We start from the raw sequence: 16,289 nt of genomic DNA, 5'->3' as shown, positions 1-16,289 counted from the left end.
GTAAATTTATTTTTTAAAACATAGTAGTGATTTAACTAAAAGTAGTAAGGCTTGATTTTTAAAAATTAATATACAAAATTTTCTCTGGCAAGAATCAAGTTTCTATTGTCTGCAATTTCAGGATTTTCTATTGGACTTTTTTTTTTCTTATTTATCTCTTAATTTTTATAAACTAATTTTAATGTTTTAATTTAAAAGTTCTTAATTGTAGGTTTACTTAGTTATTTAATACATACTTATATTTTAATTCATACTATTTAGTTTTTGTACAAACAATTTTTCTTTTATCTTTTAATGTTTATGTTTTAGTGAAAAAATGTGAAAAAAATGAAATCTCTATAGATAATGAAATTTCTTTTTCTCAATTTAATTGTGATGGTGTTAAAGCACTTAAAAAGTTAACAAAATTACTTAACAAAGAACAACAAAGACATTTAAAGTTCCTAAATATAAGGATCTAAGAGATTAAAATATTGTTTATACAGTGACAAACACACAGAACTTACTTCTGTGTGGAAAGTAGTCATACCAGTAAGTTTTTTAAACCAGTATTTTACTCAGCTTCCATTTCTTCAGCAGCAAATCTGGAAAATAAAAAATGCCATAGAAAAGTCAAATCAACATATGTTTCTCCCTGTTCACAAAATGGCTTCAACATGTTCTCACCTTCAATATTCTATCTTTTCATGTGAACATGTATTACAGATATGTTTGTGTATAAATGTGTGTTGAGTTATGAAACATAATAACTCATTAAAACCAAAAGCAGAGAAGAAAACATGCAGATGAGTTATCTTGCAGTGTTTCTGATACTGCTTCTTCCAATCTCATCTTCAGCTTCAACCATCCTTGAGAAGAAATTCAAGGAATGCTTGATAACAAAACTTGATGGAAATTCTGAATCCATTGAAAAAATCATCCTCACCAAATCCTCCTCACTGTATACACCAGTGTTGGAAGCATTGGAACAGAATCCTAGATGGTTGAATTCTTCAAGGAAGCCTCTTCTCATTCTGACACCTTTCCATGAATCAGAAATTCAAGCAGGCATCAGATGCAGCAAACAGCTTGGGTTGCAGCTCAAAGTCAGAAGTGGTGGCCATGATTATGAAGGGCTATCATACCTCAGTAAGGTCCCATTTGTGATGGTTGACCTCATCAACATGCGTTCCATTCAAGTTAACATTGCTGATGAAACAGCTTGGGTTCAGGCTGGTGCATCATTGGGTGAACTTTACTACAAAATATCAAAGGAAAGTAAAGTTCATGGATTCCCTGCAGGAACCTGTCCTAGCATAGGGATAGGAGGGCATATAAGTGGAGGGGGACAAGGTACCATAATGAGAAAACATGGCCTAGCAGCAGACCATGTTGTTGATGCTTACCTCGTTGATGCAGATGGGAAGATTCATGACAGAAAATCAATGGGAGAAGATGTTTTCTGGGCCATAAGAGGAGGTAGTGCTACTAGCTATGGAGTCATCCTTGCATGGAAGATCAGCTTGGTCAGAGTTCCACCTATTGTCACAGTGTTCAATGTTGAAAGAACATTGGGGGAAGGAGCCAACAATCTGATTCACAGGTGGCAATACATAGGACATGAACTGCATGAGGATCTTTTCATCAGAGTAGTTGCTCAAAATGGTGGTGACAATTCAAAGACATTTAAAGCAGTGTTCAACTCTGTGTTCCTCGGAGGAATAGACAGGTTGATACCACTGATGAATGAGAGTTTCCCAGAACTGGGATTGAAGGCCAAAGACTGCATTGAAATGAACTGGATTCAATCAGTTATGGTCATTGCTGGATTCAACAAAGATGACCCTTTAGAACTGTTGCTCAACAGAACCACCACATTCAAAAGCTCTTTCAAGGCCAAGTCTGACTTTGTGAAGGAGGCAATACCAGAATCTGGTCTACAAGGTGCTTGGAAAATTGTTTCTGAGGAAGATACATTAGCAATGCTGATATTGGAGCCTTATGGTGGTAGAATGAGTGAAATTTCAGAATCTGAAATCCCATTTCCCCACAGAAAGGGAAACTTGTATAACATACAGTACTTGGTGAAGTGGGAAGTGAATAGCAAGGAAGCATCCAAGAAGCATGAAGAATGGGCTAAAAGGATATACAAATACATGACTCCTTATGTGTCAAAATCTCCTAGAGCTTCCTACTTCAACTATAAGGATCTTGATTTAGGCCAAAACAAGCATCAAAACACAAGCTACTCAAAGGCTAGTGTTTGGGGGAAGAAGTACTTCAAGGATAACTTCAGAAGATTGGCACAGATTAAGACAAAGTTTGACCCCCAAAATTTTTTCTGGAATGAACAGAGCATTCCTCTCCTGAATTCCTTTCATTCTTAAAGGGTATGACATTATGTCGAGCAGGTTCACTGCTATGTTCATTTTCTGCTTTGTGTTGTTGCTAATAACCCAATCTGGAATGGTATGCTGCTTTTGCAAACATTTCAAAGGTTGGGGATGCAAATTTGAAATGGATATGATGTATTTTGGTAATGGTTTTGGAGTTGTGGAATGTCATGAAGTAACGAAATCTCATAAGGAATGCCAAAAATATCTTGCTAATGTTTTGCAGTTCTTATGAACAACAAGAACACTAATTGCTACTGTTATCGATGCCAAATTATGGTACCAGACTATGGTGTAAACGTTTACAAGCATATTAGAATGATCTTTTGTTATGGAAGATGATACCTAGTCAACTTTGACAATTTTCTTTTACTACTAGATGAGGTGGTGTCATCTTTTAAATAATTTTAAAATGTTAAAAGTTAGAAAAAAAAAAGTGAAAAACCACTTAAAAAATAACACCTAAGATTATAAGATAAAAGTGTCAAAATTTAATAATAAAAAATTATTTTCCTTTGATTATATAAATTGGTGAATGATGCATGGGTCGACGACCGTGATGGGCCGATCCGGATCAGGTTGGACCGACAGTTGAAATGGACTGAACCAAGCTCAGACGGACCGGTTTAGAGAGAAATTTTGATTTTTTTTTTCATTGTTTTAATACGTTAAGATGGTGAAGCATGAACTGATCTTTAAAAAGAAATTCAAAAAATAAATAAATAAATTGTATACAAAATTATACGTAATTTTCTGAATGATTAATTATATTAATTTAAGATGTTTACAAATTACACGAAAAATATAACAACCTATTACTGATATTTTGAATTATATTATTGAATACTTTTATATAAGTTAATAAAATAAGTTAAAAACTAAATTACTAACCTTATCAAACATACTTTACCATGCATTAATTTGTAATGAACATATATAAATAATATATATACTAAATGGACAATAAATAAGTAACAAAGAACATGAGACTAGATCTAATATAAAAAATGTAAGAAAGTAATAAAAACTAACATTCAAAACAACGATGAAATGATGATAGAGTAATGTCACCAAAAAGTAAATGTGTCTTCTTCTTGAAAAAAAAATTACACAGTGAAATTAAACTAAAAACAAATAGAAGATTTATACACAATTTTACATTATTATGTAATTATAAATTATTAATGTTAATTTTTTTTTACATAATATTATTAATAACGTACAAACAAAAGCAGCGTAAATACAGAGTAAATTGTTCTTTTATTTATTTGTGTGTCTTTTTATACGGAAGCAAAAGTGATTCGATTTCTATATATTTAAAAGCCTTAGTAACTTGTCTCAGGTTGGTTAAAAAGTTTAAGAGTCGATGTCCACTTAAATTTTTGTTTCAATTGCGTTGCAAATTGATTTAAAAAACTTCAATCAAGTCAAGTCATTGCATTTATAATGTGTTTGGAAAAGCTAATCGAAGAGAGTAATTCATGTGTACGAAGAATTTGAAATTTTTAAGGAAAATGATATTTTTGGATGAAAAAATTAAAAGGAATTTGAAATTGAAAAATTTTAAGAAGGTATTTCAAATTTACTAATTAACTAAAGTAGTAAAATTTGACATTCATTCAAAGAAGAAGAAAATTGAAATTCTCAAAGTTGTGAAATTACTTATTAGTTAGGACAAAAAAATCCATAGGTCCAAAAAGTTGAGCGGACTCAGGATAGACGGAAGGTCGAACTGGATCAAGTCAGATCGAGGGTTGAGTCAGACTAGTTTGATCCGAAGGTCAAGACAAGTCAATTTGGATTAAAGGTCGAGACGAGTTGGTATGGATCGAAGGTCAATCCGATTTGTCCCAAACCAAAGGTCGAGCCAGGTCAGTCCAGGTCCCAAGTCGAGCCAAGTCGGCCTTTGCCACAAGTCAACCTCTACCAAAGGTCAAGACAAGATGACTCTGATTTGAGTCGGCCTGGGTCAAAGGTCGATTTGAGCCGGCCCAAGCAAAGGTCGAGACAGCCTAGGTCAGACCAAGGTCAAGACGAATAAGCTCGGACTAAAGGTCGAGCTAGGCCAGCATAGGTAGAAGTCTAGTCGGGACGGCACGAGCCGAAGGTTGAATCAATTTAGGACGAAGTTCAAGCCAGACCAACTTCGGACGAAGGTTGAGCTTAGCCAACCTAGATCGAAAATCAAACTAAGTTAAGTTAGACTTAAAGGTAGAATTCAGCTCGCCATAAATGAAAATTAAATTGTCTTATCCAAATAAAAAAATTGAAAATTAAGATATTCAAATTACTTTATTCAAACTAATTATTTAAAAAATAAAAATAATTTAATCATAAATAATTAAATTAGTAAGTATTACAATTGTAATGAATAACGTACAGTGACATGAAAAATAAAAATACAAGATTAGATTTTCACAAACAACGTACAGTGACATGAAAAAATTGTAATGAATACGTGTCAAATTTACACTAACGGTCATACATTTAGAGAGGAAAAAGCAAAAAAATTGCTTTTTTGAATTATTAAGAAAAAAAACCGAGTAAAATAGAACAATATGCGCGATCAAACGAGTGGCATATCTTTATTTTAGAATATTAGATGACGTGGATAATTATATAAATACTAGAAAAAGAAATGCAATGTTTTCTTATGGAATGGTGTGTGCAACCATACTTATTGAACTTCCACTTTATATAATATTACAATTTAAACTAAAGTATAAAAACCAACGACAAATCAAACTACCAAAACATCAATTTAATGTGAATAAAATATTTTAATTAAAAGAAATTACTAAATAGGTTTTTCAACTGAGCTTAAAATAGATCATGCAATTAAGTGACTGTTTGATTCTGTATCAAATTAATATAAAATTGATTAAAATTGATTTTTTAATGCAGAATTAATATATGGTTTCTAAAATTAATTAAAAAATAAAAAATTTACGTTAATTCTGGATTAGTCCACGTAAAATCAAATAAGGGTTAAAACCATACCATGCAAAATGTTATATATAAATATTCCACACATAACATATCACAAAAGTAGGTCCCACACCTTTCTTTGTCTCAAACTAGTTTTTTGACCCGTGCGGGGATTATTTTTAATAATTATCATGAATTATATATTTTAAACAAAATTTCAAAAACCATTTATTATAAACAATTATATTGTAATATAACAAAGTTCAATATTCATAATTGATGAAGTACAAAAATATATTGTCATATAACAAAGTTGAATTACCATAATTCATCAACATTAAAACATTATCCTTAATCTAATCACAACAACAACCATTCACGAATACTTCAACATTTGATTCGATGAAATCATTGTCTACTTGAAAGACAACAATATCTCCTTCTTTTAATTCATTTTCAGAACAAAACAACCTCCAACCTTGACCAATCTTTGTTGAACTTCGTTGTTTGTTGGATATTAGTATTTTGCAATTCACTATAGTTTTAGGCCCTATAAGAAAGACGTCTTCTACATTGACCTCCCGAATAAAGTTGGCAAACTTTGATGGCAAATCCTACATCATTAAAACGTTTATTGTTAGCATAATTATTTGAATTTAATTTAAGTAATAAGCATAATAATAAATGAGAAGGAATATACCAAGTGACTTGCTTTGCTTTGATACTTTGACAATTTCACTGAAAATATAGATCTTGTATTTTGATGAGTAATACGGTTCATAAATGTTGAACAACTTCTTCGTGTACATCCACCTTTAAACACTGTTAGGTGAAATAAACAATTTCCCAAATACTGAAACTGGATGTGAGAATCACTTTGAATTTGATACAAATTTCTCATATTGAACCAACCTTCAGTGATCCTTGGGTTATCTGAATCCATGTTATAGGTAACTGTTGTGGTCATACCATTTACATCTACCAAGTGCCACTGTGGGCCTAATTCGTGTGCATAACCAACAGCAAAGTGTCGATCAACAAACAAAAATGGCTACAAAATAATGAGGATACTAAATTATTTTCTGCAATAACAGAATGAAAAACAAAACATATATAAGTTGTCAACAGACTTATATATCAACAAAAAATGTATTTATTTCTAACAGACGTTGATAAATAGAAAGAAAACAAAATTGAAAAAATTTTGAACATTCAAATAATAAAGAAACCTAAGTGAGAGGTGCAGTACATACTGCGAACCACATACAACAGAACATCTGAATGCAGGGTAATAGATCTAAATTTTTAATTGTGTTAAAATTGAAGACAAACCTTAGAGAATATGTAGATGGTGTTGAACTTCCAAAGTATTCTTCTCTGCTGTTGGTTTTGGTCCATTTCCAATCTTGTAATTGTAGAGAAATGGAGGTTGAAATGTAGTGTTGAGTGAAGGATGTGTATGAAATGGTAAAGTGAAAGTTACAGGTAACAGATAAAGGTGTAAATGGAGGTTGAAATAGAGAACATTGTCACGTGCAAACAGTAACAGATAAAATAAAGTATAGAAGTTACAGGTAAAGTAACAGCAAAAATATATAATTCAGATTCTTTAACATTTATGTCAAATCGGATTCAGTAACATCCAAGCACATGTATGTAGATATTTATTGTTGAAAATAGAGTAAAGCAACAAATAACAATTGAAAACCAACATATATATAAAACTAATAGAAGAAACAATAGTGTATTAATATATAAGAAGCATTACTGGAATGCAAAGAAGTAGCTCCTGGAAAATAAAATTATAAACAATGAAAGTATGAAAATTCGTATATGTTAACCAAAAATTATCAATGACTATATATTATACAGTTCTAATCTGCATGAACTGTAATGTTCACCAAAATTTGTATATGGACCCAAAATATAAAGTAATCTGCACCAATTGTAATCTGCAAGGTAAAAATTAAATACAGTTAAATGTAAAATAATTGAAAAATTTTAAGAATTATATAAAAGTAATTTGTATACCTTTATCAAAGATTTTCAAAGATTTCTTTGTAAACCACATTTGTAGTTGTAGTGGTTACTTTTCCATCTTCATCCAGAATTAAGATTTTTAGTCCTTTCTTTGATGTGACTCTAGAAACTGCTACGTACAATTGTCCATGAGTAAAAACTGGGCGAGGAAGATAAAGTCCAACTTTAGAAAGAGTTTGACCTTGGCTTTTGTTTATTGTCATCAAAAAGCATAAGGATATTGGAAATTGCCTCCTTTGAAATTTGAAAGGGATGCTGGAATCAGAAGGTGTCAAGTTCATTCTTGGTATGAATATTTTGTCACCAACATTTTTGCCAGTTATTACTGTAGCAGAGATAACATTCTTTCCCAAATCATTAACTTGCAACCTTGTACCATTGCACAAACCATTTGCTTGATCAATGTTTCTTAAAAGCATAATTGGCACGCCAACTTTCAATTTAATCCTATGATTTGGAATTCCTGAACATTTAATATCATTTAGAAACTCTTGAGTAAACCACTCACCTTGAATTTCTTGATCATCATCAGATTGGCAAGGAGTGTCTGAACTTAAATAAACTTTTTCTTCACCAGGAATCAATGATAAAATGAAGTCATTTACTTGTTCAACACTATCAATTGTAGGGCAAAGTATTGCACCATCATCAAAGAATCCAGGAGTCATGATATTTTCAATTAGACCACCATAAACAAATTTGACTAAAGAAAGTAAAGGTGTTTCACTTTCCTGAATTAGAAGATCTATTGGTATTGAAAGGTTGGCTTCACCACTTTCATTCAAATTCATATTTCCATCTCCAATTTTAAGAATCCAATCAGCAAATTCTTTTATATCTTTTGCACTTTCATTTGAAGTAGCAGTCTTTAACCTCATGTTTTGTGATAGCTTAAGAACTGTGCAATATTGCCACAAATCAGAATAGTTAATGGCTGAGTTCACAATATCATACCTTGATCCCTTTCTTACTACTGGCAAAATTTGTCTAAAATCACCGCCCAAGACCACCACCTTTCCACCAAATGGTTTGTCAGCATTATGTTGATTCGTAGCTCTCATAATGTCTCTCAATGTTCTATCAAAAGCTTGAAAGCATAGCTTATTCATCATAGGAGCTTCATCCCATATTATAAGTTTTGCTTCCATCAATAGTTTAGCACGAAGACTTCCTTGATTGATGTTACATGTTGATTCATCATTGATTGCTAATGGTATGCAAAAAGTAGAATGAGCAGTTTTACCTCCAGGAAGCAATAAAGATGCAATGCCACTTGAAGCTACATTAAGGGCAATCATTCCCTTTGCTCTAATAGCAGCTGACAAAAGTTTCCAGAGATATGTTTTTCCAGTACCACCATAACCATATAAGAAAAAGAAATTCCCTACCTCTGACTTCACTGCTGTCATAATTCTGTTATAAACATGTAGTTGCTCATTAGTGACAGACTGCAATAGAGATTGATGTAGCTTCTCCATTTGTTCTTTATCATAATTCAGTTCATCAACAATGAACCTGTTCTGAAATTTGAACGAATTTGAAAGATCAGGTTGAGGAAGGCAACTATAATCTGATAAAGCTCGCCCATTTGAATTTAGAAGTTCTTGTACTTCTAGTAAGCAAAGATTGTGTAAATCATGCTCTTCAATTTGTAAATCTACAAAATAGAATATGTAATTAATACCTAATTATGGAAAAAACAGTGTAGAAGAATTGAATTTAGTACCTGGTATGTTCAAGTCTTTTCTTTTTTGATATAGGATACCATCTGCAAGTAAAGTCCAAGTTGCATCCCAAACCACATTTGGCTTAGACATTGTATTCATGATTAACAAAGCAACAAATAACCTTCTAAGTTGATTTCCAGATGCAAGATGGCTAGCTTCTTTAATGGCATCAATGAATTCTTTGTCATCTGCCAATAATCCTAATTCTTGGCAAGCCTCTTGGTATGTGGAGAATGTTTTACCATTAATTGTCTTTATACTATCATGATCAATACAACCTTTTTGTTTTGTTAGTAAGATTCTCATGTAGTAGCATTCACCTGATCCTGGAGGAACATATGTTAGTCGACCAATACTATAACCTTGCTTTCTTGGTTTCCATTGTTTTTGTTGAGAAATCCAAACAAACTTTGTTGGAAATTCAGCATAGGTCAAGTTTCTACCTTCCTCAAATTTTTTGTTAGCTTCAAACCAAGCTAAGAACATGGTGTTCATATTCTCATTCCTTTGCAATACATCATCAATTCGATCATCATCTTTAAACAAAACTGGTTGTTGATCTTGTAAGTGAAAAGTTAACCGTTGAACAGCTGGCCACCGATGATGGATATCAAAACCAAAAATTCGCCAAACTGCTTCACATGCAGATAAATATCTACAATCATAGTATCTTTTTATCTCATCAACAATACGCATCTCTGTAGATTCATTCTCCTTGTCTGTAATTTTAATTGTTGCTCTATCAGGACCTTTGTTTACATATTTGAACAAATACTTGATTGAGTTGGATTTGTTGCAATATTCTGTGTTAACATGAGCTTGATAACGCATTAACAAAAGAGGACTATATGGCACCACATTTGCATTACCTAATTTATGTCCATTTTTCAACACAAATAAACCATCATCTCTACGTCTATATACAGGATATCCATCTTCATCAATTGTAGTTGAATGTCTAAATTTTTTAGGAAAAAATTTAGAACACCGACCTTCTTTCATACATGGCGAGTTGAATCTAGCAGCTCCGCAAGGACCATGTATCATATATGTTTGAACAGCTTTTGAAAGTTTAGGATAGAGATCTGGATGAGGAAGTTCAGCAGAGATAACTTGATCTATATGCTTTGCATTTTCTAACTTGTTAGAGTCACTCAACCATAGTAATATATGAGCATGTGGAAGACCTCTCTTCTGAAATTCAACAGTATACATACCTAAATTTGTAAAATAATTATTAGAGAAAACAATAGGCAGAAAATAAAAAAAAATTAAGAAAATTAAAATTGTATACCTGCATTGACTTTGCCAAAGAAATGATTCTTCTTGAAATCTGTCATCATTTGGTCTAATTTCATTTTAAAAACTCTGCAAACTATGTCTGGCCTATCTGAAGCAGTTAATCCTCTTGATTTGACAAAATCAACAATTTCAGGCCAATTCACATTACATGTGATTGTTATAAACAAATCTGGATAGCCATACCTCTTACAAATTGCCATAGCATCTTGGCAATTATTGAACATGTATCTCATACCACCTGTAAATGAAGCTGGAAGAACAATACGCTTACCAATGGAAGAAGGATCAGTTTCACCTTTGTTAACAGCTTCTTGTAACCCATTCAGAATATGTGAACGAATGAGTTTTTGATTATTTCGTATAAAAGACAACCTTTGGGATTCAATCATGGTGTATGTATCCACTAAAAACTGTTGAAACAATCTACGTGAATTTACAACATTACCAAATTCCACCTTTCTCTCTTGTATTCTGAAAGCAATGAATTCTCGTAAAGAAATGCGAATTCTTTTTCTACTTTGTCCATATTTTTGACAATCTCTAATTGGAATATCCTCTTGATAACCATCCTCTCCGTATGGGAAAATCAAAGGATATTGAAGAGGAATGAAACATGTGTGTGTTTCATGTAGTCTTGTTAATTGACCAGAAACTTTCTTGACAATGATGTCCCTTCCTACATCTAAGGTGCTCAAATCACCAACAATCAATGCTGCCACTTCATCTGCTACTGGTGTATTATATACTCTAGGATCCTTAAAGCGATGTCTAAATAACCTCAATCCAAAATCTGATTGTTCATGATCATGTATAAAATCTCTTACTCTTCTGAATGTCTGAGCAAGTACATTGTGTTTGTCAATCATTTTCTTCAATTCTTCGATCAATGATTTATCAAATATGGATTGCTGACTATCAGACCTGAAAAAGTAAATATTAGTCAATTATATTCCAATGATGGCTAAAACATAAAGAAACTATTTAAACATACCCAAAGTGACTAACTCTGTTGCTTGTTTCATTTTCTGTGTCATAAATATATAGTTGTGCAAATTTGGGATTTGATCCTTTTTCGGGCAATAAACTTCCAATGCGATGGTAATTTTGACCACTAAGAATAAATTGAGGAGGACCTGATCCATCGATGATTGAGGAATGGATCTTAGCACCAATGGATGTAAATGAGAACATGTTGTTGTAACTTCTTATGTAATGTAAGAAATTCTGGCTTGTACTGTCTTCTCCTTTTAACAACTTTTGAAGCAATTGTGGAGGTTTCTTCAACAATGGAAGTTGTACTTTTCCCTTTTGACAACAAAGAGAGAAATCAACTTGTTTTAATCTTTTGCATTTATCAGATCTTTCTTCGTACCACAATTGAGCTTGACAATAGGGACACTCAAGTGAACACTCCCCAACATCAACATTTCCTAATTACATAAAAAACATATATGTAAGTAATTAAATAACAACATGTCTCCAATATCAAAACACTAAAAAGTATTGTTTCACCTTGAATTTCAGCTTTTGAATACAAATCAGATTTGAAATGTCCAATTATGTTATCTGAAAGAAGAAGAATGTATTTATTATTTAAAAAACAATTTAAATAAACAAACCCAAAGTATTTATTATTTAACCATTATTGATTACCATCATTTTCATCTTCTTCAGAATTATTGTCAAAATCCAATATCTTCGAAATAGATCTAATAGCCTGCTCCCGAGAAGGCTGACAGAATTGTAAACCTTTAACAAAAATTGAAATTAATATTAGGAACCTGAATTTTTAACAATTACAGAAATGAATTTTGTTTATATTATAAATTACCATGACTTTGGTGTTGTTGAACATAAAAATGATTGACAACTTCAGAAAAAGCAGAAGAATTTAGTGAAGCATGACTGGAGCTGCCACCCACAATTTCTTTAGGTAACACATTGATTTTGCTTCTTCCAATAGGACAATGAAATTGAACAATACCTGCAAGTACATGCATAAATGAATGAACTAAATAGTAACTTCAATTTCTGTTGATTAATTTTTTTAAATAGTAAAATATATTAGTGGTATACACAATATATTTAAAATATATTTAAATAGTAACTTCAATTTCAGTATGCACAACTCAATTTTAAAACAAATAATAGTAAAATATATTAAAGCACTAATATATTAAGAGAAAAGCATTAAAATAATTAATATATTTTTCATTTGTACCTTTGTTGTTACTGTTGCTGTTTTGCAAAATTGGAGCATTGGTAGATCCAATTGATGTAGAACCATGACATTCTGGTAAGATAGGTATTAATAGAAAAATTTACTATCAAAGAAATTCAATTGAAGATTTCATAATAATAGATATATAAAGAAATAGTTATGAAAGAAATTACTTTTATCTGCTAACTTGTGATTTATAATAAGTTTCCTTCTTCTTCTTGCAGCTTTCCCATTATTTTGTTCAAGTTCTGAAAAATGCAGTTAAAAAAAGGATTATGAAATGAATTTAAAGATGAAACCAATTAATTAAAAAATGATGTCATCTAATATCAATTTGTGTTAATAAATATTAATAATGAGACTAATAAATATGCAGTTTGGATTAAAAATAAATTAAAAAACAAACTTACCACAATATGTCAACTCGGAAAGTGGCTTTCTAATAGTAGATTGAATTCTTTTATTCTGCACGTCTGTATCTTCATTGAGAGATAAGTAGGTTTTGCTACTTGAATCTGGCGTAACATTTTCTTTGGATACTGGTAGAATAGTTAAAAAGTCCAATGAGAAAAGAATACATGTCAAACGAATGCATTCAGATTTGTGTTAGTGCAATCAATGGATTCAGATTTGTGAATGAAATGACAAATAGTTTGATAACAATGAGAAATTTGTTGGATGAAATGTATAGTGAATGAAAAAATTATTAGCACAATATCTTATTTCAGAAAGAGGTGCAGTAATAAATTGTCCTCATTTGTGAATGAAATGAAACTAAGAAAAAAAAATAACATACATGTAGATTTAATTGGATGAGAAACGAATGAAATGAGCTCCAAGAAATGAAGAAACTTAAAAATGCAATGTGAGAAACATAAAAATATTGAACCTGTGAACTTCATCAAGGTATTGGATAAATTTTGTGGGATAATGTTCTTCCTTTTTCTTCTTCCATTTGTTGAATCCATTTTGTTGTGATAATGTTCAAAGTGTGCATAAGTTATGCATTGTATTGTGGTATTATGGTGTTTTACAAATTCATGACATGTTGGAGGAATATTTAAAATTACAAATAGAAAACTAATAACAATGCACTGTGAAGAAAGTAAAGCAGAGATGAACAAAAAACCTATTAGTATATGTAGGCACATTTTTAGTATTCAACCAACATTCTTCTTGATGATTCAGGTACTGTCAGTACAAAGTTTTGACAAAAAAGAACAAACATTTAACTGATATGGAAATGGCAGAACTGAACAAATAAATAAAAATTTGGAAAAGCGTACCTTTTGAAAAAGATTTGATCTGCAAAGTCCAAATTGATGATTTGCAGACAATGCAAAGCCTCATTTCAGAATGTGGATCTGTGATATATGTCCTATTTTGGCAAGCACAAAAGTACTCTGCTTTGTAATAGTCAACCATTAAAGTAAACATTTGTTTCTACATTGAGTTTAAAATACAACTACTAAAGAAACGCCAAAAGAAAATAATTTTATTGTTTTCAAGTTTAGAAATGAAAAAAAATTTCGAAGAAATAAAATTTCAATTAAAAACAATTTGAATAAATTTTGAAACAAATATTAAAAAAAACAATTTGAATAAAAAACAATTTGAATAAATTTTGAAACAAATATTAAAAAAAACTTTGTAAAGAAATTAATAAAATCTTTTGAAAATTATATTCTGTTAGTATGCCCAATTATTAGTACTGTACAAAATGAAGATGGCTTCTTTATTATTACTTCTAAACTTTTTTAAAAGGAAAACAATGAAATATTTTAACATATTTGAATTCTTATCATAATCATTTCAAATAATTTATAGTATCGCAAAGGTAAATGTATTTTAGAAAATTATTACTTAAATAAAATATGTATTACGAAAATAATTAAAATATAAAACGTGACGATAATTAATTTTGGTTAAATACTTTTAGATATGGCTTCTAACTATTAGAAGCAACAAAAAAAGGATGCTAAAACTATTACAAACAAAATAAAACCAAACTACTTACAGAGTTCTTCAAAAAAGCATACATAATATAAATAGTAAACTAAAAGAAAAGTGCAATATTAGAAATTGCATTCTTTGTGGACGTATACTTTGATCTTCTTCTTTTTCATTTTTTTTTTCCGCTAGAAACACCAGAATATCTCCTTCTTCCAAACGATTGAATGTGCAGAAGTCCTTCCATCCCTTCCCAATCTTACTTGACTTCTTTGGTGTATTACGTAGCAGAAGTTTACATTGAACAATGAAGGTGTTATTACGTCCCTGCAATTCCAACCTCCTCAATCTACGTTTACGAACGTAATCTGCAAAGTCAGATTTCAGGTCCTGAAAAAATAACAAAATAAGAACACAAATACAAATATATAAAGAAAAAAATATATAAAACCAAAATAATAAAATTATAAGTTCACCAGATGGCTTCCTTTGCATTGAGATTTTGACAATTTGACTCTAAACAGATGTTTTTTTCGCAACCGAATTAGGTTTGAAAGAAATTTGGCACCAGTTGATATTGGAGACATGTTGGGGAATACAGTGATGTGGAAGGTAGAATTGCCAACATATCTAAATACAATTTGATGGATATGTTGCAGTTTATAAAAAACTCGTAGGTTATACCAACCATCCGTGAGAACGGGATGATTGAAATCCATATTAAAGGTTAACTGATGTTGGTTCCCTTCAATATCTTCCAAGTGCCAAACGGGTCCTAATTCCTCACCAAAAATAGCGAAAAATATTGGATCAACATGTCCAAACTCCTAATGACACAAAAAACAGATAGAAAGGTCAAAAAGATGAATAAGACAAATATGAAACTGATGATGAAAGCATAACTATTAAAATACAGGAATAAAAACATGCATGGGTGATGTAAAACTGATAAAGATGACATCTTTAGAACAAACCAATAGTAAGTCAGCGTTCAAACAAAGTAAAAATATAAGTTGTGTTATGAAAGACAAAAAAGGTCGACATAGATGATAAATGCATAAAAAACAGTAGTTTGAATAAGACAAATATGAAACTGATGATGAAAGCATAACTATTAAAATACAGGAATAAAAACATGCATGGGTGATGTAAAACTGATAAAGATGACATCTTTAGAAGAAACCAATAGTAAGTCAGAGTTCAAACAAAGTAAAAATATAAGTTGTGTTATGAAAGACAAAAAGGTCGACATAGTTTGAACTGATTTCAACGATTATTGAAGAAAGAAGACATTTTCATAACAAAAATCATAGTTTAACATACATGAAGCATGGGAAACAAATAGAAAAAAACATACATGAAGGATTATTGCACAAAGTTTGAATTTTTATAAAGAAAATCGAGAATAAGTAATATTGTGTAAAAAGTGATCACATAAAAACATGTTTTTGAACGATTAGGATGGATGACGAAGCAATTTGGTGAAAAAAAAACATGAAAGCCAAAATATTTTTGAAGTTATTGTGAAGTAAACGTACCTGATTATGAAGAAAATGAAACGTGGTGAACCTTCCTAAAGTTTTTCTGGCAGTGACACTCAAAGAGGAAGCCATGGAAGCAAGTGTAGGAGAGTGACCTTTCTTTTTCAGTGATTTTGTAAAAACATAAAACTTGATAGTAAATAGGAAAACAGACGGTTATATAGATACGAAAAGACTTATAATTAAAGCGAAAGGTTTTTGAAAATTG

At 31.0% G+C, this 16,289-nt stretch overlaps 2 protein-coding genes across 2 annotated transcripts; one reads left to right on the top strand and one right to left on the bottom strand.

Annotated features, from left to right (window-relative positions):
• The first annotated feature begins 711 nt into the window (after window positions 1-711).
• On the top strand, window positions 712-2,588 carry LOC114175819 (berberine bridge enzyme-like 22). Its single transcript, XM_028060638.1, has one exon. The coding sequence runs from the start codon at window positions 780-782 to the stop codon at window positions 2,364-2,366; it is 1,587 nt and encodes a 528-aa protein (XP_027916439.1). The 5' UTR covers window positions 712-779; the 3' UTR covers window positions 2,367-2,588.
• Window positions 2,589-7,336: 4,748 nt separating this feature from the next.
• Window positions 7,337-16,153, bottom strand: LOC114181520. Its single transcript, XM_028067996.1, has 13 exons — window positions 16,079-16,153; window positions 15,212-15,367; window positions 14,804-14,930; window positions 13,001-13,129; window positions 12,764-12,838; window positions 12,591-12,662; window positions 12,201-12,353; window positions 12,023-12,118; window positions 11,882-11,935; window positions 11,361-11,799; window positions 10,362-11,290; window positions 9,067-10,284; window positions 7,337-8,997 (listed from the first exon to the last, which is right to left on the bottom strand). Exons 1-13 carry the CDS (start codon window positions 16,151-16,153, stop codon window positions 7,337-7,339), a joined length of 5,184 nt encoding a protein of 1,727 aa, XP_027923797.1.
• Between the last annotated feature and the right edge of the window lie 136 nt (window positions 16,154-16,289).

The sequence above is a fragment of the Vigna unguiculata genome, chromosome 1, assembly GCF_004118075.2.
Source record: "Vigna unguiculata cultivar IT97K-499-35 chromosome 1, ASM411807v1, whole genome shotgun sequence".
In the NCBI taxonomy this organism is placed as follows: domain Eukaryota; kingdom Viridiplantae; phylum Streptophyta; class Magnoliopsida; order Fabales; family Fabaceae; genus Vigna; species Vigna unguiculata.
This window is presented reverse-complemented; position numbering and strand designations above follow the sequence as displayed.